The 21,991-nt window shown below is 48.2% G+C and overlaps 2 protein-coding genes across 7 annotated transcripts in view; one reads left to right on the top strand and one right to left on the bottom strand.

Annotated features, from left to right (window-relative positions):
* LOC143786538 (helicase POLQ-like) overlaps nt 1-5,849 on the top strand; it is a 32,681-nt gene extending 26,832 nt beyond the window's left edge. For all 5 annotated transcript variants that reach the window (XM_077275780.1, XM_077275776.1, XM_077275778.1 and 2 more), the window contains one exon: nt 5,307-5,849. In XM_077275780.1, coding sequence (XP_077131895.1) covers nt 5,307-5,313 — 7 coding nt within the window. In that variant the 3' untranslated portion in view covers nt 5,314-5,849. The remainder of the gene's footprint in view (nt 1-5,306) is intronic.
* Nucleotides 1-21,991, bottom strand: part of LOC143786678 (small ribosomal subunit protein bS18m-like) — a 39,877-nt gene that overhangs the window by 9,906 nt on the left and 7,980 nt on the right. Inside the window, exons 4-6 of one of the 2 annotated variants that reach the window (XM_077275787.1) lie at nt 9,713-9,770; nt 6,411-6,470; nt 6,239-6,337 (exon numbers count right to left, since the gene is read on the bottom strand). In XM_077275787.1, the coding sequence (XP_077131902.1) occupies nt 6,273-6,337; nt 6,411-6,470; nt 9,713-9,770 (183 nt within the window). In that variant the 3' untranslated portion in view covers nt 6,239-6,272. Of the gene's footprint in view, nt 1-6,238; nt 6,338-6,410; nt 6,471-9,712; nt 9,771-21,991 lie in introns of those variants that run through there. The other variant, XM_077275788.1, reaches the window with a different exon arrangement.

Here is a 21,991-nt window from a genome sequence, read left to right as displayed (position 1 = left end):
ACACAGGATTCGGAAGGCATCTGTGACTCTGACTCGGACAGAGAAACGGAGGGGTCCCTGATCCCAATCCCTCCTAGCAATACAGCGCTAGTTGAGGACATAATATCGTCCATCCATCGGGTGCTGGACACTTCTGATCCGCCACCAGAGGTCCCAGAACATAAGATTTTCTTTGAAGGACCTCTGAAGCCGCCTAAGGTTCTCGAACCACCCAGAGTTTAAGGCGATCCTTAAAAAAACACAAAAAAAAAAAAAAACAGCTCTACAGCCTGAGAAAAAATTTGCTAATCGCAAATATCTGGGGGCGAGGTACCCCTTCCCACAGAAGGAGGAATGGACAGATCCACCTGAGGTGGATTAAGTGTCTCCAGGCTAGCAGCATAGACCCTCCTTTCACTGCCAGATAGCTCAACCCTCAGGGATGCAGCAGACCGGCAGGTAGAACGCATAGCTCGTTCAATTTTCGAGGCAGCAGGGGCATCCATGGCTCCCGCGTTCGCCTCAGCTTGGGCTGCCAAGGCCATCCTGACCTGGGCAAAGAATTTACAAGCCTTCCAAGCATCCACTCCTGAACTGTCGGACCAAGCGGTTCAAAATGCAGTTGTAGCAGATTATATGCTCCATGCAGCTCTGGTTTCAGCAAGGGGAGTCGCGGGGATAGCATCAAACGCCATCACGATTAGGCGTATCCTCTGGCTGCGGGAATGGCAAGCGGACGCAGCCTCAAAGGAGTCCCTCACGCACCTCCCCTACCTCAGTGGGAGTCTTTTCGGTGAACAGTTGTACACTATGATATCCAACGCCACAGGGGGTAAGAGTACTTCTCTTACCCAACTGAAACCTAAACGCACTTACAAGAAGCGTAATCAAACTCGATTCCGATCCTTTCGGAATTCCTCCGGCTGGTCCGTCTCACGTCCGGTACAAAATCGTATCCGTTCCCCACGCAGGGATAACTCACGATCGACGCAAAGGTCGGACAAGACCTGGCAGTCAAAAGCAGGCCAGTCTAAGCCGAGAGGAGGAAAATCCCAGACTTCTCCTCCTCATGACTCACGAACTCCGGATGACAAATATGACACTCTACAGTGTCATACAAGGGGCGGATCAAGACAGACCTTTCACTGCCAGATAGCTCAAGCCTACCACCAAGCGGTCTCCTCGCTTTGTTAATCAGGAGTCATAGTACCGGTACCCACGTCCGACCGCTTCCGAGGGTTCTACTCCAATCTGTTCGTAGTTCCCAAGAAAGGAGGCAGCGTACGGCCCATACTAGACCTAAAACAGCTCAACAAATATGTACGGGTCCGTCACTTCCGCATGGAGTCCCTTCGGTTCATCTTGCGTCCATGGAGAAGGGAGAATATCTCCCCTTCATAGACATACGTGCATATACCCATTGCACCTGCCCATCAGAGGTTTCTCAGGTTCGCAATAGGCCAGGACCACTACCAATTCGTGGCTCTCCCCTTTGGACTCGCCACGGCTCCCAGAGTCTTCATCAAGATCATGGCAGCAACCATGGACGTCCTGCATTCCAGAGGCATAGTAGTCGTTCCATACCTGGACGACCTACTCATCAAGGCTCCCACCTTTCAAGGAATGCGAGCTCAGCGTCTCAATCACAACCGATACTCTCAGTTGCATGGGCTGGTTAATCAACCTACAAAGTCATCACCAACCCCGAGTCAGTCCCTGACTTTCCTGGGAATGTTATTCAACACTTCCAGGGGTCTAGTGCTCCTTCCCAAGGACAAGGCACTGGCCCTCCGACTAGCAGATGAAGAAAAGAGGGTCTCTTGTGAGACTCCCGGCATGGCTCCTTCCTCGGCCCCCTATTATGGGGTGCCCAGTTGAAGTTGAGATGGCTATTCCCCATGCTGCTCCTTCCCCAGTCCCTCGGGTGCTGGTTCGAAGTCGAGATCCTCCTCCCCCCCCCCCCCTTTCCCAATTCCCTTTGGTTTCTGGGTTGAGGTCGAGGCGAGGATAAAGGCCCCTGAAGGTGACAACAGCACCCTCCCTATCCCCCTCTGGGGGTATTAGGTTGAGACACCTCAGGTAGGGCCTGTACAGGCAGCATCCTACAGCTCCCAGCAATGGGCCAGCACACTGCGCCTGCATCCAGGGACCCCAGCCCAGCTGCGGGCTCCTGTTGGGCAAGTGGTCTTCAGTGGAAGCGTCCATGCCCATCAACATCCTGGAAATTCGTGCCATCCTTCTGGCATTGAGGGCTTTCCATCACTTACTGGCCGCCTCTCACATCAGGATACAGTCGGACAATACCACGGCTGTGGCATATATGACTCATCAAGGGGGGACCCGCAGTACCCAAGCGATGCGGGAAGTGCCACATATCCTCCGCTGGGCGGAGGACACAGGGGCGGTCCACGTTCCGGGTGTGGACAACTGGGAAGCAGACTTCCTCAGCCGACAAGGAATAGACTCGGGAGAGTGGTCTCTCCATCCCGAAATTTTTCAACAGATCTGTCTCCGCTGGGGGACCCCGGATGTGGACCTAATGGCATCCCATTTCAATGCCAAGGTCTCCAACTTCATTGCCAGAACACACAATCTGCGGTCACTCGGAGCAGACGCTCTGGTTCAGGACTGGACCCAGTTCCAGCTTCTGTATATTTTTCCACCTCTCCCCCTGATATCCAGAGTGGTGAGGAAGATCAAACAAGAGGGAATTCCAACCATCCTCATTGCACCGGACTGGCCCAGACGAACATGGTACGCAGACATCGTACAACTCACAGCAGACGCTCCCTGGCGTCTCCCCGACCGCCACGATCTTCTATCACAAGGGCCGTTCTACCACCAGAACTCAGGGGCTCTCAATTTGACGGCGTGGCCCTTGAGACCTGGGTTCTAACCCAGGCAGGGCTCTCGGCAGATGTCATTGGAACCTTGATCAGAGCACGGAAACCAGCCTCTGCCAAGATTTATTACCGTACCTGGAAAGTTTTCTTTACCTGGTGCGAATCTCGTGGCCAGATCCCACGCCCTTATTCCCTACCCAAAGTTCTTGGTTTTCTCCAAGCGGGTCTGGAGGCCAGGCTGTCATTGGGCTCGCTTAAGAGCCAGGTGTCAGCCCTTTCAGTGCTTTTCCAAAAGCGCATTGCTATCAAGCTGCCGCGGAGAAACGCAGCGGTTTACAACCCGCAGCATGTCACTTCTTTGTGCAGAATCGCAGCGATTCTGCACACATAGAAATGCATTGATCCGCTTACTTCCCGCATGGGGCTGTGCCCACGATGCGGGAAGTAAGTGGATAATGTGCGGTTGCTACCCGGGGTGGAGGAGAGGAAACTCTCCTCCAGGCCCTAGTAACCATATTTGTGGTAAAAAAAAAAAAAAAAGAATTAAAATAAAAAATAATGCTATACTCACCTCTCAGCGCTACACGCGGCCGTCTGGTCTCAGGTTTGCTGTGCGAGCAGGACCTGCGGTGACGTCGCGGTCACATGACCGTGACGTCACGAAGGTCCTTCTCGCACAGCATCTTTGGAAACGGACCGCCGCCTGCAGCGCCGAGGAGATCGGGACGTCAGAGGGTGAGTATAAACCATTTTTTTTTTTTATTTTTAACATTACTATTGATGCTGCATATGCAGCATCAATAGTAAAACCAAAACCCGCAGCGGAAACCGCAAGACAAAACGTGATAAATCTGCAGGGATAACCGCAGCGGTTTTGCCCTGCAGATTTATCAAATCCGCTGCGGGAGAACCCGCAGGGACCCGAACCTACGTGTGCACATGGCCTTAAGGTGTTTAAAGTGGCCTATCACCAGGTTTGGCCGTTATGAGATTTGGCCATCACCTTTCAGGGCTGATATACAGCATTACATATAATGCTGTATATCTACCCGCAACCCGAACTGTAAGACAAGAAAAATAACATACTCATCTGCGGGGCGGTCCGGTCAGATGGGCATCGCTGGTCTTGGTCCGGTGCCTCCCATCTTCTTACGATCCCCGTCCTCCTGCTTGCTTTGTGTGGATGACGCGTCCCTTCGTCATCCACACAATCTGCCCGACACAGCACTCCTGCGCAGGTGTACTTCTCTGCCCTGTTGAGGGCAGAGCAAAGTACTGCAGTGTCCATGTGTCGGAGCTCTTTGACCTTTCCTGGCACTAGCGCACTGCAGTACTTTGCTCTGCCCTCAGCAGGGCACAGAAGTGCGCCTGCACAGGAGCGCGGTGCCGAGGAGACACGTCATCCACACGAAGCAAGCAGGAGGGCGGTATTGCAAGAAGATGGGAGGTGCCGGACCAAGACCAGTGACACCCATCTGACCGGACCGCCGCACAGGTGAGTATAGTAAGTTATTTTTCATCTCTTACAGGTCGGGTTGGGGACAGATATACAGCATTACAGAATACTGCATATAAGCCCTGAAAGGTGATGGCCGTATCTCTTATCGGTCAAACCTGGCGACAGGTTCTCGCTAAGTGTTGTTTATTACATCCACAATTATATAAAAAGCCTAATACCATTTCCTATGTAATCTTTGCAACGGATTTGTTAAGAACGGATGCCATGAAAACAATGTCTATGTACCGTGTATACTCGAGTATAAGCCGAAACCCCTAATTTTGCCACAAAAAACTGGGAAAACTTAATGACTCGAGTATAAGCCTATGGTGGGAAATGCAGCAGCTACCGGTAAATTTCAAAAATAAAAATAGATACCAATAAAAGTAAAATTAATTGAGATCAGTATGTTAAGTGTTTCTGAATATCCATATTGAATCAGGAGCCCCATATAATGCTCCATAAAGTTTATGATGGTCCCCATAAGATGCTTCATACAAAGATATGCCCCATATAATGCTGCATAAAGGTTGATTATGGCCCCATAAGATGCTCCATAGAAACATTTGCCTCATACAATGCTGCACAAAGGTTGATTATGGCCCCATGAGATGCTCCAAATAAATATTTGACCCATATGCTGCTGCGATAAAAATAAATAAATAAAGACATACTCACCTCTTATCCTGAACAGGCGGGGGCATCGACACTTGCGATATTCACCTCTCCCCACAGCATATGCAGCATCAGTAGTAAAACAAGTGCAGGAGTAAAACCGCAGCGGAAACCACAAGACAAACCGCGATAAATCTGCAGGGATAACCGCAGCGGTTTTGCCCTGCAGATTTATCAAATCTGCTGCGGGAGAACCCTTCCTACGTGTGCACATAGCCTTATAATCTTGTTCAGAAGGAAGGGAAAAAAAACCTGTTTTGTTTAGCATTTGTTCTTCCAATAGGTTTAATATTCCACCTTTTATATTGTAGGCAATAAAGAACTGGCAAGCCCCGAAGAAAATGTGTTCCTTTGTCAAGCTTTGCGCAACTTTTTCCCTAAATTTGCTGTTCTACAGTCCTCCTCCCTCACTGTGAATGGGGAGACCATACCACACATCTGTGCCACCAACCATAACTGCTCCGACCTGAAAAATCTTACCTTGTTAATTCAACCTGGACACCTCTCTAAAGTTTCTATGCAGAAAACTGGCAAACGAAAAAGACTACCTCAAAAAAGGAAAGCTTGTTTACTAAGAGCAATGACCAGAAGAACTACACAACAGAAGAACAGCACCGAAGACAGATTACTGTTCAATAGTGGCACAGAAACAGATGACTCTGAGCAGCTGACAATAGACTGGACGGGTACACCATCCCCCACATTTTAGTAGTTTGAAATAGGAATGGCAGGTCCCGAGATGTGTGCTCATCTCTTCTTACCGAAAACTTTGCTTTAGAAGAATATGATTTTTTAATTGCAGGAGTGAAAGAATGTGTTTTTATATCTCAAATATACTGGAGTGGTTAATATTTTCCATTTTGTACTTGTCTCCATCATGAGTTTGATGGATAACTTAAAACTAGTAATCAGCGCAAGTGCTCGTTGCTAGAGCTTGCCTAGGGTGATTGGGTATGCACCGAGTATGGCGGGTGCTCAAGTTTATGTTCGAGTCCCGTATGTTTTGGGGCTGTCTAGCAGCCGAAAAACATGGCCACAGGGACTTTAACATATCACTCGAGCACCCGTGATACTCTGTGCATACCCAAGCACCCTAGGAAAACTCTAGTAATGAGCACTTGCGCTGATAACTACTTAAAACCAATAAATTTCTTTTCTAACTTTGGTGTCTTTACTGATGAACTCCTTTGCTAATATTAGTAGTAAGTTGGGTTTAGGTTACCATGGTCAATAAAGTCAAATATTTCCATCACAATCTTTTATTAGCAAAACACTTATTAAACATCACAAATCTTTGGGTCTTTGAGGTAGGCAGGGTCTTTGTATGTGCCAGGCATAAACCCTAGAAGACAAATTTCATGCATTATTATGTACAAAATCATGAAGAGAAGAAAAAGGAGCAAACCACAACTTACCCATAATAATCGCCCTTTTAATGGCTTTTGCTACTGCCCTTTGTTTCAGACCACACAACCCTGTAAAAGAAGCAACAATGCAAATGTTTAAGTGGCACGCACCCCTGCATCCATTACCTCGGCCCGTGAAATGTTCCTGTGCCATTGGCTGCAACACAACCCCAAATAATGATTGATCTACCTCCATGCTTAATGGTTGGTGAGATGTTCTTTTACTGAAATTCTGTGCCCTTTTTTCCCCACATATATCTTTGATCAATCTGGCTAAAAAGTTCTATTTTAAACTCATCAGGACTTGTTTCCAAAATGCATCAGGCTTGTTTAGATGTTCTTTTGCATATTACTGATGCTAATAGTATGATGAGGACGCAAGAGAGGTTTTCTTCTGATTTCTCTTCCATGAAAGCCATATTTGTGCAGGTGTTTCTGAACAGTGGAACAAGGTACCACAAATCCAGAGTCTGCTATCTTTCTGAAAGTCTTTTGCAGTCAAGCAGGGGTTCTGATTTGCCTTTCTAGGAATCCTACAAGCAGCTCTCAGTGAAGTTTTGCTTGATCTTCCAGACCTTATCTTGACCTCCACTGTTCTTGTCAACTGGCATTTCTTAATTACATTTCAAACTGAGTAAAAGGCAGCTTGACACCGCTTTGCTATCTTCTTATAGCCTTCTCATGCGTTGTGGGCCTCCACCATTTTTAGAGTCCTAAGCAGCTGCTTAGAAGAACCCATGACTGCAGTTTTTGGCACACGGTTAGAGGAGGCCTTGTTTTTATAAAGCTGGGAAGTTTGCATCACCTGGCCTTTCCTAACGATGATAGTGAACAAGCCATAACCCTAACGGGCTAATTAAGGTCTGAAACCTTGGTTATCTGAGCACACAAATCTTCAAAAGGTGCCCAAACTTTTACATGCCACTGTATATATAATTTCTCGTACAGATGGTACACCCCAAAGCCACTCTCAACAAAAAAAAAAAAAAAAACTGCCAGGAATGTTTTGACGCAGCCTTACTATATATTGAGATTGTGGTATTTCTAAGGCTTGGGGCTTTACAGTGACTGAATCTTATAGATATAATGCCCACTAAATTACTCCAAAAGAGGAAATATTTGCAACTTTTTTCCCAGTAGAACATATTTGCAGTTACACTGCATCCACAACATAATATGCAATTTTTCAAAGAGGTTTCTCTTTACAGATGACCCTTTAAATCTGAAGTACACCAGAGCGTCTCCTCACAGAGTCGCCTCAAGTGTGAAAACTTCCCTTGATGACATTAATTTTCCTTAAAGGGGTTGTCACTGTTTGAGATGAAAGTCTGCAGTCACTATGTGATTACAGATTTCTGAATCCTTATTGCACGCTTTCAGGATTCTTCTGTGCAGGCAAGCATGAGCCAAGTAGATGCGCTTGTTCTTACTCAATTCACTTGTATTAAAATAAGGCCATGCACATCTAGTCGAAATGTGGCTGGATATATGCAGATTGCATGCTACATGACTGATTGCTCTTCCCGCCAGCACTAGAGAATACAGACCGCGTGCAATGGCGCTCTGTGAGTATTTAGAATTCTGCATTCCAAACCTGGACAAACCTTTCAGAGGTTTTTCCTTTGTTATGATAGTAATGATCAATCCCTGCCCTCAATATGGGTTTGGCACCCCTCACCAATCAGCTATTACCAGCTCTGGCTGTAAAAATGTGCCAGAGCAGAACACCACAGCTCTGACACTTTAATTTCCATTGATTAGATGTTCAACACCTACAGTAAGGGCAGCAGTATAGGAAACATTTAAGGCTACTTTCACACTGGCGTTAACTGCAAAACGTCGCAATGCGTCGTTTTGCCGAAAAAACGCATCCTGCAAAAGTGCTTGCAGGATGCGTTTTTTCTGCATTGACTAACATTAGCGATGCATTTGCGACGCATTTACACACGTCGCAACCGTCGTGCGACGGTTGCGCCGTGTTGTGGCGGACCATCGGGAGCAAAAAACGTTACATGTAACGTTTTTGCTCACGACGGTCTGCTTTTTCCGACCGCGCATGCACGGCCGGAACTCCGCCCCCACCCCCCCGCACCTCACAATGGGGCAGCGGATACGCTGGAAAAATGCATCCGCTGCCCCCGTTGTGCGGCGGAGACAATGCTAGCGTCGGGAACCTCGGCCCGACGCTAGTGTGAAAGTAGCCTAAAATGACATCCAGATATTGACCCCTTAATGACTGCCAATACGTTTTTTTACTGACCTGAGATAAGAGAATAGCCTCCCCATACAGGTGACAATCCAGCAACTGTTGGCTGTACACTATAGCTGACGACTTGCTGCATTAGCCGTGATCAGTGTTGGCACTGTCCATATATATTTAACCCCTTAGATGCTGCTGTCAATAGTGACAACATCATATAAATGTTTAACAGAGTGCGGGGGCTTCCTCTTTAACCTCATCGGCACTTGAGATTATGATTGTGTGGTCCTGATGGTTGTCATGGCAGTTCACAGCCAAATAACAGCCTTAGAGTCTGTCGGATAAAGCGACCTCCTGTTCAGATGTTAGCAACATTTAGGTGGTAAAAAACACACTCCATTCCTGTCATGTCACTTTGCATTAATTCCTGAAAATCACCTGAAGGGTTAATGAACTACCAGTTTTCAAAATCTCGAGGGGTGCGTTTTTTTTAAATGGTATCATTTTTGGGGGGGTTGACAATATATAGGACTGCTAAAGTCACTTCAAACCTGGATAAGTCCCTAAAAAATAATTTTGTAAATTTCCTTGAAAAATTACTGCTACATTTTTAAACCTCCTAAAATGCTAACAAAATAAAAGAACATTTTACAAATAGTGCTCATGTAAATCAGACATAAGGGAAATGTTATTAATATTTTTCTGTGGCATTACTATCTGGATTTTCAAAGTTTGAAAATTGAAAATTTATTTTACATTTGTCAGACTTGATATTTGTACGAATAAACACAAAACAGATCGACCTAAATTTACCATTATAAAATATAATGTGCCACGAAAAAAAACTCTCAAAAACACTGGGATTTGTGGAAGCGTTCCAGAGTTATTACCACATAAATTGACATTGGTCAGATTTCAAAAATTTGGCTCGGTCACTAAGGGGTAAAAATCATTTTGATGCCACTCAGCCTTATTAGAAATCTATCCCCAATGAATTCACAATTATGGAAACTGGGTATAATATTTAATACATTGCCCAAAATGTTTAATAAAATCACAGTTCATAACATTTCAGAGACAGTTGATATAAAAATGTCCTCCTGAAAGTTACCTGTTATATGCCTTCCATAAATGCGACCAGTGTGAGGTGAAACAAACTGAGACAGGAGCTATGGATGATACAAGAAGAAGAGTAATCCACAAGGTTATTTTTGCCCAATTTTTATTTTGGTGCACATTTTATAGCACCAAAAAAAAAAAAAAAAGCTAAATTAGTAAAATATACCGTATATACTTGAGTAAAAGCCGACCCCCCTAATTTTGCCACAAAAAACTGGGAAAACTTAATGACTCGAGTATAAGCCTAGGGTGGAAAATGCAGCAGCTACCGGTAAATTTCAAAAATAAAAATAGGTACCAATAAGAGTAAAATTAATTGAGACATCATCAGTAGGTTGTGTTTTTGAATATCCATATTGAATCAAGAGCCCCATATAATGCTCCATACAGTTTATGATGGGCCCCATAAGATGCTCCATATTAAAATATACCCCATATAATGCTGCACAAAGGTTAATAATGGCCCCATAAGATGCTCCATAGACACATTTTCCCCATACAGTACTGCAGAAAGGTTAATAAGGGCCCCATAAGATGCTCCATAGAGACATTTGCCCCATATAATGCTGCACAAACATTGATTATGGCCCCATAAGATGCTCCATAAAGATATTTGCCCCATGTATTGCTGCACAAACGTTTTATATGGCCTATAAGATGTTCCAGAGATATTTGCCCCATATGCTGTTGCTGCGATTAAAATAAATAAATAAATAAATAATAAAAAATGATGACATACCAACCTCTCGTCACTCAGGCCCCCGGCACTTGCAATACTCACCGATCCTCTTTCCAGCGCTGCTGTGTCTTCCGCGTCCTCTGCACTGACGCTCAGACAGAGGGCGTGCTCTAACCACGTCATCGCCCTCTGACCTGAGCGTCACTGCAGAGGACGTAGAAGACGGAGCGGCGCCCGGAACGAGGAAAGGTGAATATCGCGCAGTGCTCCCCTCCCCATTATACTAACCTGCTCCTGGCACGGTCCCTGCATATCCAGTCGCTGACAGCTTCTTCCAGCGTTGAGTATGGGAGTGGAGCTGGGTCCATATTCATTACTGTAATGAGCGGTACCATGTGACCGCTCAACGCTGGAAGAAGCTGTCAGCGCCCGGAGACCGGACATGCAGGGAATTCGCCAGGAGCAGGTGAGTATGTCACAGCCGCAGCTCCCCCGCTGACCCCCCTAGGACAATGACTTGAGTATAAGCAGTAAAAAATGGGCTGAAAAATCTCAGCTTATACTCGAGTATATACAGTAGGTAACATTCTACATAAGTAGTTAAATTAGTAACATATAGTTAACCCCAGAACGCATACCTGGGGCCTTGCAGGCCTGCCAGGTTACTTGTTTTCTATTTTCTGTAAAAGTACTTTAGTTAGAATTTTCAAAATCTAGGTAATCGTCAGGTATATAGTTGTTAGTAATTTCCAGTTATTCATATATTTTTATGTTACAGACATTTCGGTAAAACAACCTTTTTTTGGGACTACCCCATATTCACGCACCTGGGGCCTTTTAGGCCTGTACTAGGTTTACGTGTGATACACAGATTTGCTTATCAAGGCAAATTACGGAGGCAATGATCCGATGTGGAATACGCTTTCTGGAACATCCAGAGCAAAGAGAAAAAAAAGAAAGCGCTGCAATATTTGTCCAGCAAAGAAGGAAAGAAAATCGGAGCGTTTCTGTTCTACTTGCGGACAAAATGTATGCAAGGAACATTCAGCCGAAAAAATAATATGCGAGAATTGTCGGGGGAATATGTAAAGCTACAAATAAATATTCCTGCACCAAGTTTGCTACAACCAAAAAATGTTTTCATAAAAAAATTGCATATAGAATGCCTATATTTGGCGTGCCCGTTTACTTAGTTTTTTGTTGTTTTATGCACATAATTATGTTTTGAAATATACACATCTTAGGCTGTGTTCCCAGTAGCGCTGGGGTTCGCCAGAAGGGGATCCATAATGGATCTGACCTCCTGGTAACTCCAGGATTCCGCCAGCCTTAGCTGGGGTCACCAGGAGGTCAGATCCATTGCGGATCCCCTCCTGGCGGACCCCAGCGCTAGTTGGAATGCATCCTTACCTTGCAATTGTAAAATACATTTTGAAAAGTATTTTTATTTGAGTTATTCCATGATAATTGTAAACAGGCCTAAAAGGCCCCAGGTGCGTGAATGTGTAGATTTCTATGGGTATGCGTTCTAGGGTTAACATTCTAGATAAGTAGTTAAAATAATGATTCCTAATCTATTAAAGACCTACTTGAATAGAAAAAAAAAAAGACATGCCCCTTGTAACTGACAAAACACAATGGCTTGCAAAAGTATTCACCTAGTTTGTTTTTGTTTTTTTTACCTAATTTGTTACATTACAACCTGTGTTTAAATATTATTGTAATCTTATTTCTGTGTGATGCATCAGCATTAAATAGTCTAAGGCTACTTTCTGTCACGGCCACTCCTTCCGCTCATTATTATCCGCTGCGGCGCGCTCCTCCTGCAGGCGCACGTCCTCTCCTTCATTCTTCTCCGCTCCCTGGCTCTCGTCGGGTGCGCGTGCGCACCGCCCACTCCAGCACTTCCTCTTTCTGATTTGCAGGCGCTCTGTATCTCCTCTCTGTGATCCTGGAGGACTGTCAACCGGAAGTCCTCCAGCACTCCATGTATATAAGGCGTTTCCTTCCTCTGCTCCTTGCCTGTCTGTCATTTGTGCTTCTGTGACTCAGGTCCACCTTTGTCTTTGTACTGCCTGTTTTGAGTCTCCACTCTGTCCAGCCAGTTCAGCTTCTCTGTCTCTCCCAGGCTTCCTTGTCTCCTCGTCCAGTCCTCCCAGTGTCCTCTCCGTACTCTGTTAGTAATGACGGTTGCTAGTCTGACGTTGCAATGTGTCGCTAATGCAAGCCTATGGAGAAAAAACGCATCCTGCGGGCAACTTTGCAGGATGCGTTTTTTCTCCAAAACGACGCATTGCAACGGACGGCAAGCGACGCTAGTGTGAAAGTAACCTAAGTTGGCAAAGTGAGAAAAATATAGGCATAAATTACATTTCTCCATCGCTTCATTGGGGGACACAGGAAACCATGGGGTGTATGCTGCTTCCACTAGGAGGCTGACACGATGTACAAAAAAAGTTACCTCCTCCGCAGTGTACACCCCACCGACTGGCACTAGGTTAATCAGTTTTAGCTTAGTGACAGTAGGGGGTGGACATGGGTCTTTTACTAGAACCATATCTACCTCAGTTTTTGTCATTTTCCAGTAACGTCTCTTTTTCAGATGAATCTTCTTACTTCTGGAGGGATACAGTATGAACAGTCACACTGTACTCCCAAGTAGAGACAGTGAGGTACTCCCACGTAGAGATTATGAGTACAGCATGAACTGCCACCTCGTATCCTCAGACGTCTATCCCTCAGGACCCCAACACCGAACACATTAAGAGTGTTTAGGTGATCCGAACATCGGTCATGGCCCCGTCTCGTGCCCACTCGCCCACCAGAGCATGTCGGTTTCACATCCCAAGATGCTCGGACATCTATGAACGGTCTCATGGATGGAGAGGTACATATTTTTCTTCTCTCCATCAGGTCTGTCCAGAGGCGACGAGGAGAAAACTCAGGTAAAGAAGAGGATAATGAATGAAGGCAAAGATGAAGATTTGAATGGATAGGCTCAGTTGGCGCAGCACATCAAGTGTCCCCTGATTCCCCCAACAGTGGAGCACCCTATTTCACTTTATAGGGCTACAGGTCCATAGCTGGTCACTTAATTCCCCACTGAATTGATGGTGCAGGCTACCTTACCAGTATATTTTTGGTCCTCCGCGCTGCCTCCCGTGCCTTGGCCACTGTTCTTAATCTAGGCCCCAACTTCTCCTAGCGTTTGGCTCCGCCCCTTCACAGTATCTTTGGGCACCGCTTCTTCCTGGCTTTAGCAGTTAGCTCCACCCCCTCCTCCCAACTCCATTGAAAGGGTTTTCTGATGCCTCTTTGTTCCGGCGGTTAGCTCTGCCCCTCTTTCCGGCCTCAGTAAGCGGGATTTTCAGTCTACGCCCCCTCCTCTCTCTCTGCAGTGCGGCATCTGCACACAGTTTTTTGACACTGCCGGCCCTACTCTTCCTCTCTGCGTCACAATTTTCTGACATCTGGACCCGTAAGGTGGCTCATCTTTGCACGACCTGAATCTTTTCCTCCTGCAATCGTACTGCAGCCCTGCTTGTCTCCTGGACTACAGCCTGGTGGTAGTTTTTCAGGACCTGCATCTTACTGTGAGTATCTCTGCTCTGCAAACTGACACTCTCCTCAGCTCATATATTTCTGTCCCCTAACCATCTGGCATTAGTGGGTTTGCTTCCTATCATGCCTAATCCTAAAGGAGTCATATATTAGAAGAAAACAGCCGTACTCTAAATTTGAATTTTCAAATGTGTATCAAAAGCAAGCGTTTATTGAAGTCACCACAGTAAAACATAAGGGTGTTGAGATAACGTCTTCGACCCAATAGCGGGTCTTTTTCAAACCACACTTAAAGGAAAATAGTTTGAGAAAGAGAAAAAAACGCAGTGCGGAATACTCAGATGTGGGCTACTGGAGAGAGCAATTGGTTTTGAAGACAAGAATCGGGAAAGGCACGGGAAGGGATTACGGTCCCTATAGAGACTGCAGGTCCAGACTGCCGAGTTCCCTGTGGTGCTGTTTCAGGGAACTCTGCAGTCTGGACCATTGGCCACATTTTACATTTTCAAACTGGAAAAATGGCAACACCCCAGGTGTGGCTGTATAGTACCAGTTAGCCACATGGTGAGACTCGGAACGGAAGGAGGGCTGTGGAGTCGGTAAGCCAAACCTCCGACTCCACAGCCCTGCCTCACTACTGAGCATGCACATAAAGTGCAGCACAGATTAATCTCAACTAGAAGCCGAGATCCTTAGATCAGGAACAGAACAGACATTTATAGGACATTTCATAACTTTCCAAATTATTATGGAAACATTTACAGCACATCTTGCATTGCACTACTGTACCCAATGTGTTATATATTTTAGGAGTCCGACCATTTTATACTCTATTATAAAAAGGAGATTTTTGTGTACTCACCGTAAAATCTTTTTCTCCGAGTCATCATTGGGGGACACAGGACGAATGGGTGTTATGCTGCTGCCACCAGGAGGACACTAAGTTAAACACACACAAAAGATTAACTCCTCCCCTGCAGTATACACCCACAGGCTGGACAATCCAGAGCCAGTTCGGTAACAAAGCAGTAGGAGTAAACCAGTTAACAAACAGAAAACATGTCATAGTCAAAACACAGACTGAAAAGAACAACTGAGCCAACTAGGCTAACAGGGAGGGTGCTGTGTCCCCCAATGATGACTCGGAGAAAAAGATTTTACGGTGAGTACACAAAAATCTCCTTTTCTCCTACGTATCATTGGGGGACACAGGACGAATGGGACGTCCCAAAGCAGTCCCTGGGTGGGTCACCAGAAGTTATAAATGCTGTGCGAGCCTACAAACTACAGATGAGACACAGCCGCTTGTAGGATTCGCCTACCGACGGAAGCGTCTGCCGAAGCCTGAAAGTGCACATGGTAGTGTTTCGTGAACGTATGTAGACTGGACCATGTAGCAGCCTTGCAGACCTGTGCTGCCGATGCCTGGTGCCGGATGGCCCAGGATGCGCCGACTGACCGGGTAGAATGAGCCTTGATCCCCGGAGGTGCGGCGTGACCCTTGACACGGTAGGACTCTTGGATAGCGGAACGAATCCACTTGGCAATGGAGGCCTTGGAAGCGGGTAGTCCCTTCCGTGGCCCCTCCGGAAGAACGAACAAGGCGTCTGACTTACGGAGAGACGCAGTCCTGGAGACGTAACGTCTGAGACCCCTCACTAAGTCCAGAGTGTGGAGCGCCCTTTCCGTGCGGTGAGAAGGAGCAGGGCACAGTGAGGGAAGGACAATCTCCTCATTAAGATGGAAGGAGGAAACGACCTTCGGAAGAAAAGTCGGACATGTCCGCAGAACCACCTTGTCCTGGTGGAACACGAGGAAAGGAGGTCGGCACGACAGAGCTGCCAGCTCAGAGACACGTCTAATAGACGTGACAGCCACGAGGAAGGCAATCTTCCAAGACAAGAACAGCAAAGACACTTCATGCAAGGGCTCAAAGGGGGGCTCTTGAAGAGCACAGAGAACTAGGTTCAGGTCCCATGGTTCCAAGGGCATCTTGTAAGGCGGAACCATATGAGAAACACCCTGGATGAAGGTCCTGACCTGCAATCTGTTTGCAATCTTTCTCTGAAAAAGAACCGAGAGAGCAGAAATTTGGCCCTTAAGAGAGCTGAGAGCAAGACCCAAGTCTACGCCTGATTGGAGGAATTCCAAAATGTGAGGGATAGAAAAACGGAGGGGGAAACGTCCCCGCTTCCTGCACCAGGCGAAGTATGTCTTCCAGGCGCGGTGGTAGATGCGCATAGAAGAAGGCTTGCGTGCGCGGAGCATGGTAGATATCAGGGCAACCCCTTCTGCCTCAGTACCCAGGACTCAACGGCCACACCGTTAAACACAGGGCCTCAGAGTTCGGGTGGTAAATGGGCCCTTGAGACAGGAGGTCTGCGCGACTCGGCAGCCTCCAAGGTACGTCTGAGACCAGTTGAACCATCTCGGCATACCATGTCCTGCGCGGCCAGTCCGGAGCGATGAGAATTACTGGGATCCGTTCTGCCTTGATCTTCCTGATCACCTTTGTCAGAAGAGGAATTGGGGGAAAGATGTATGGGAGTCTGAAACCCTGCCATGAGAGGACGAGAGCGTCGGCTCCGAAGGCTGAGGGGTCGTGAGACCTGGCCATGAAGACGGGAACCTGGCAATTGAGGCGAGATGCCATTAGGTCCACGTCCGGGGTCCCCCATCGAGAGCATATCTGGCGAAAGATTGCGGGATGGAGAGACCACTCTCCGGGATCGAGGCTGTGGCGACTGAGAAAGTCCGCTTCCCAGTTTTCCACGCCTGGGATGAAAACTGCTGAGAGTATGGAATGATGTGTCTCGGCCCAGCGGAGAATTAGCGTCACCTCGACCATGGCCGCCTTGCTGCGAGTGCCCCCTTGGCGGTTGATGTAGGCTACCGCAGTGGCGTTGTCGGACTGGACTCTGACCGCACGGCCGGAGAGGAACGGCTGAAAATGATGGAGAGCCAGTCTGATTGCCCGAATCTCTAGGATATTGATGGGCAGCTGGGACTCCTGCGGAGACCAGTGACCCTGCGTCGAGTGGCGCTGGAACACTGCACCCCAGCCGAAGAGACTGGCGTCCGTTGTGACAACCAGCCAGTGCACCGGAAGGAAAGACTTCCCCCGAGTCAGGGAGGACCCCTTGGTCCACCACCTGAGGGACTGTCTGACTGGGCGAGAGAGAAGGAGACGGCGGTCGAGCGAGGCGGGATTCCTGTCCCATACTGCCAGAATGGCGTGTTGTAAGGGACGGAGGTGAAAAACCGCAAAGGGCACTGCCTCCATTGCCGCCACCATCCTGCCGAGTACCCTCATGGAGAAGCGTAGGGAGTGAGAGCGAGGTTGAGTAAGCTTCCGGACTTCTCTCTGTAGAGTAAATACCTTTTCCGGAGGCAAAAGTACTAGACCCTGAGAGGAGTCTAAGATCATTCCCAGGTAGGATATGGTTTGGGCCGGGACTGGGGAAGATTTTTTGAAATTGATTTTCCAGCCCAGGCGCAAAAAGGTATCTATAGTGACGTCTACCGCTTCTGAACAGGACCGGAAAGAGGGGCCTTTTATGAGAATGTCGTCCAAGTAGGGCAACACCACTATGCCTCGAGCATGTAGAATGGCCACGGCAGCTGCCATGACCTTGGTGAACACCCGAGGAGCGGTGGCCAGCCTGAAAGGTAGGGCGACAAACTGAAAATGGTGCCCCTGGACCGCGAAGCGGAGGAAGCGCTGATGAGACGGTAGAATGGGAATGTGCAGGTAAGCGTCTTGAACATCTAGAGATGCAAGAAACTCGCCCTCTTCCAGAGAGGCAATTACCGAGCGGAGGGACTCCATACGGAATTGACGTACACGGACGTACTTGTTGAGGAGCTTGAGGTCCAATATTGGACGTACTGAGCCATCCTTCTTTGGTACAATGAAAAGATTGGAATAGAAACCTTGGTACCTCTCGTTCTGAGGTACCGGGATGATGACCCCGTCTTCCCATAGCGATCTTATGGCCTGAAAATACTGACGGACCCTTGCTCTGGGAGGAGGGGACTGGAAGAAACGAGATGGGGGAAGAGAGACAAACTCGATCTTGTAACCGAAGGATACCAGTTCGCGGACCCATCGGTCGGGAACTACCGAGAGCCACGTGTCCCGAAAGAAGAGTAGGCGGCCGCCAACTCTGTCGGTGTCCTTTGGCGTCTGCCAAGAGTCATTGAGGTGGAGACCTGTTAGGTCTGGGCCCCCTGGATCCCTGTTGTCTGGGTCTGCCTCTCCAAGAGGGAGAAGGTTTGTAAGATGGCTGGGAGGTTCTGTCCTTACGCTGACCTCTCCCGGCGCCGGGTGGCGCGGAGGAAGGATTGGACCAATTGGAGCCGAAACGGAAATATCGACCTCGGCCCTGTTGGTTGCGAAAGGGGCGAAAGGTCCGTTGCTGGGGAAGGAATTTGCTCTTTCCCCCTGTGGAGTCTGCAATTATTTTATCTAGTTTGTCCCCAAAAAGGCGTTCGCCCTGGTATGGAAGGGACGTGAGAGATTTTTTGGATCCTGAGTCCGCTTTCCAGTCCCTGAGCCAAAGGGATCTGCGGATCGTGACAGCATTGGCCGCTGCCTGTGAGGCACAGTTGGCCGCGTCTAAGGATGCGGAAACTACAAAGTCCCCCGCTCTGGCAATCTGAGTGGCCAGGTGTGAAACCTCGGGGGGTAAGTCGGCGTGTAGTGCTGTAGAGGCTAAAGACTCGGCCCAATGGGTCATGGCTTTTGCAACCCATGTGGCGGCAAAAGAAGGGAAGAGAGAAGCCGAGGAAGCTTCAAAAGCCGAGCGAGCCATCTGATCAATTTGTCTATCAGTGGGATGCTTGATGGATGCGCCCTCGGAGGAGGATAGAACCGCCTTGGTGGCTAGCCGCGATACTGGCGGGTCCACGGAGGGTGACTGAGACCACTCCTTAGCAAGGTCCTGAGCAAACGGATACTTCGATAGCATAGCCTTCTGACCTGAGAAGCGTTTATCCGGACGGACTCTGTGGAGATCGACAATGTCCTTGAATTGAGGATGCGTAGGAAAAAATCTATGAGCCTTTGTGGTTCGCCCGAATGACACGGGATGAACCGCCTTGGACGGGGTTTCCTCCTCTAACTGAAGCGTCTGACTTACAGAGTCTATGAGAGAATCTAGGGTCTCTTGGTCGTGACGATACTCTGGGGAACAGGACACGCTGGATGCGTCGTCCAGAAAGGATTCCCTGCTATGAGTCGGGGATGAGTGGCGAGAGACTTTGCTCTCTGAGCCAGAGGGCTGATCACGGACCGGAGATATTACCCTGGACCTCTTTTTAGATGAGTGAGGGCTTCTGGAAGCGGTACGACCTCTAGGCCGAGAGGGGTTCTTAGGCCGCGTTACATCGTCCGTGGAAGTGCCCTGGGTAAGGGGCGGGTCACGGAGGGACTGTATCGTCCTTTCCAAGGATGCCACAGATCGAGCAAGAGAGGACGCCCATGCCCATGGGGGTACTAGGCTCACTACATTCCGGGTCAGAGGCCGGAGTATCCTGTGCCGCAGACATTTTGCAGGCGGAGCACAGCGGGGTAGTGTGACCTCGGGGCAGAGATACCTTGCAGGAGGTGCACACAGCAAAAATAACAGAGTGGGTCTTTCCAGTCCGTTTTTGCTTAGACTGTGACATCTTTGCCATGAAGTGAGCGTACTGGCAGGGGAAGAGAAATCCTACTGAGTGCGTCTCACCAAGTTCTGCGGTGCTTGGCAGGGAGATCCTGAAGTCTTGTGCGCTGTGGTGCTGCAGAGCCACCAGCGCACTTCCTGGTCCAAGATGGCCGCCGAGATGTGAGAAGGGCGCTTCTCGGGAACGAGAAGCGCCCAGAGAGAGAGAGAGAGAGAGAGGGGGGGGGGCGTGTCGTGGGCGGGCGGTGAATTCCCTGCTATGCGCGTCGGAACGCTGCCATTGCCACCGCCCTCCTGCTGTATGAGGGTGGAGTCCGGCCCAGGGCCGGTAAACTGTGCCCCCGCCCTAACAGAGCGCCGGATTGCCCGCCATACCTCCGTTACAAAGCTGCCCCGCGGCTGCAGCGCCGCATTAGAAAGGGGATAAGGGCTCCCTGAACGGGCGGTCCCCTGTCAGCTGGTCGGCCCCCGCACTTACCTTGTGCGATGGGGCCGATGCTCCATCCACCTTCACCTGAATAGGGAGAGGGTGGAGAGCTTCTGCCGCCGTGCAACATCCGCTATGTTCAGTGGTGATGCAGTGGGCGGCTGCACGGACGCCATGACATTCTGTCCGGCTGTGCCCTGGCTCCAGGAAACTTAGGTGGATGATTAGTCCCCGTGGTCGCCTGAAAGGGAGGGAGGGAGATCGGAACGCTAAGGAACCGTCGCCACACTGGAAAGTGAGCCAGGGCTGGCATCCATCGTCGCGGGAAAGGATACAGGAGGAACGCTCCATGTACTTGCCCGTTGTTGGTGCGGGAGAGATCAGAGCTGAAAATTTGCCTGTCGCTCCCTTCCGTTAAAAAACAAAAAATTGGTGGGGTCCTGAGGACCCAAGTGCCTCCTGAGACACTAAGTAAGAACTGGCTCTGGATTGTCCAGCCTGTGGGTGTATACTGCAGGGGAGGAGTTAATCTTTTGTGTGTGTTTAACTTAGTGTCCTCCTGGTGGCAGCAGCATAACACCCATTCGTCCTGTGTCCCCCAATGATACGTAGGAGAAAACTGAGACTCCACAGCCCTTAACGGAAAGAACGCTATTTGCCTCCTGAGGCGCAGATTTTCCTAGAATAGTTTGCAGACTCCATATACAGAGCCCCTAAGTGCTAGAAGAGCAGAATCCCCTCTCACGTGACCCCATTTTGGAAATTATACCCCTGCCAAACACGTGGACGCTAAATATGGTATAGCCACACTGGGTCTTTTAAAGGGGGCATTTGTATTTGGGAGCACAGTATCTGCTGCGAATTTGTTTTGGGGATCGAGGGCTTTTTCGCTTTTCCAGAGCCTTTGTGCTACTAGTAATGTGGAAGCCCCTATATTTCCATTAACAGATGATGTACCAGAGTGGGGACTTGCTTTTTTCTGGACTGAGTTGAAGCTTTTATTGGGAACATTTTACATAATGTTTGGGATCACATTTATCCTGCGCTAAACGCTGAGCACTTGTATCGGGGTTTACATCTAAATCTCCAAGGGACATGATTCAGATGAAACCCCCAAAGGATCCATTCACTATAAGGCAGCAGAGTTACTCTGGGCTCTGTCTGACTTCTGTTCAACGGTGTCCTTTTCAGAACTGCACAAAACTGTGGTCGACCGCGCTTTTATGCACGCCTAAAGAGACTGACACCACCGGAGTATAGGCCAGACAACGTCGACAGTGCCACCATCTACCTTATTATAGGGACTCTTCCGCCGGGAGCTTCATTTGAGTCATGTATTTCAGAGATTTACACAGAAACCCCGATGTAAGCACTCAGCGTAGAGCGCAGAATAAATGTGCGCCGAGCCTTACTGCGATCTTTGGGAGGCAGAGTGAGAGAATCAACAGCAGGTGGAGAATTGGCTTTAAATTATATTTCTACGCTTGTTCATCGTGCAAAATAAGTTATTAGACAACTTTATTTTTTGGGTCAGTGCGATTACAGCAATACCAGATTTATATATTTTTTTTTTTGCGCTTGGCTACTGTCACACACCAAAAGACCCCTTTTTTGGCAAAAACTAGTTTTTGCATTGCCATATTTCTGCCAACAGAGTCATGTGAGGGCTTGTCTTTTGCGTGATGCGTTGAGGTTTATATTGGTACTATTTTCAGGCACATACATTTTTTTAATCGCTTTCCAATCCGATTTTTGGGGAGGCACAATCAACAAACACCAGCAATTCAGGATTTTTTTATGCCATTTACTGTGTGGTAAACTTGATAAGGCAACTCAATTCTTCGAGTCAGTACGATTCCAGCGATGCCACAAATATATACTTCTACACACCCCAGTATCACGCAGGTATACTTCTATGCCCTGGCAAGGGCAGAGTAA

Source organism: Ranitomeya variabilis, chromosome 1, assembly GCF_051348905.1.
Source record: "Ranitomeya variabilis isolate aRanVar5 chromosome 1, aRanVar5.hap1, whole genome shotgun sequence".
Lineage (NCBI taxonomy): Eukaryota > Metazoa > Chordata > Amphibia > Anura > Dendrobatidae > Ranitomeya > Ranitomeya variabilis.
This window is presented reverse-complemented; position numbering and strand designations above follow the sequence as displayed.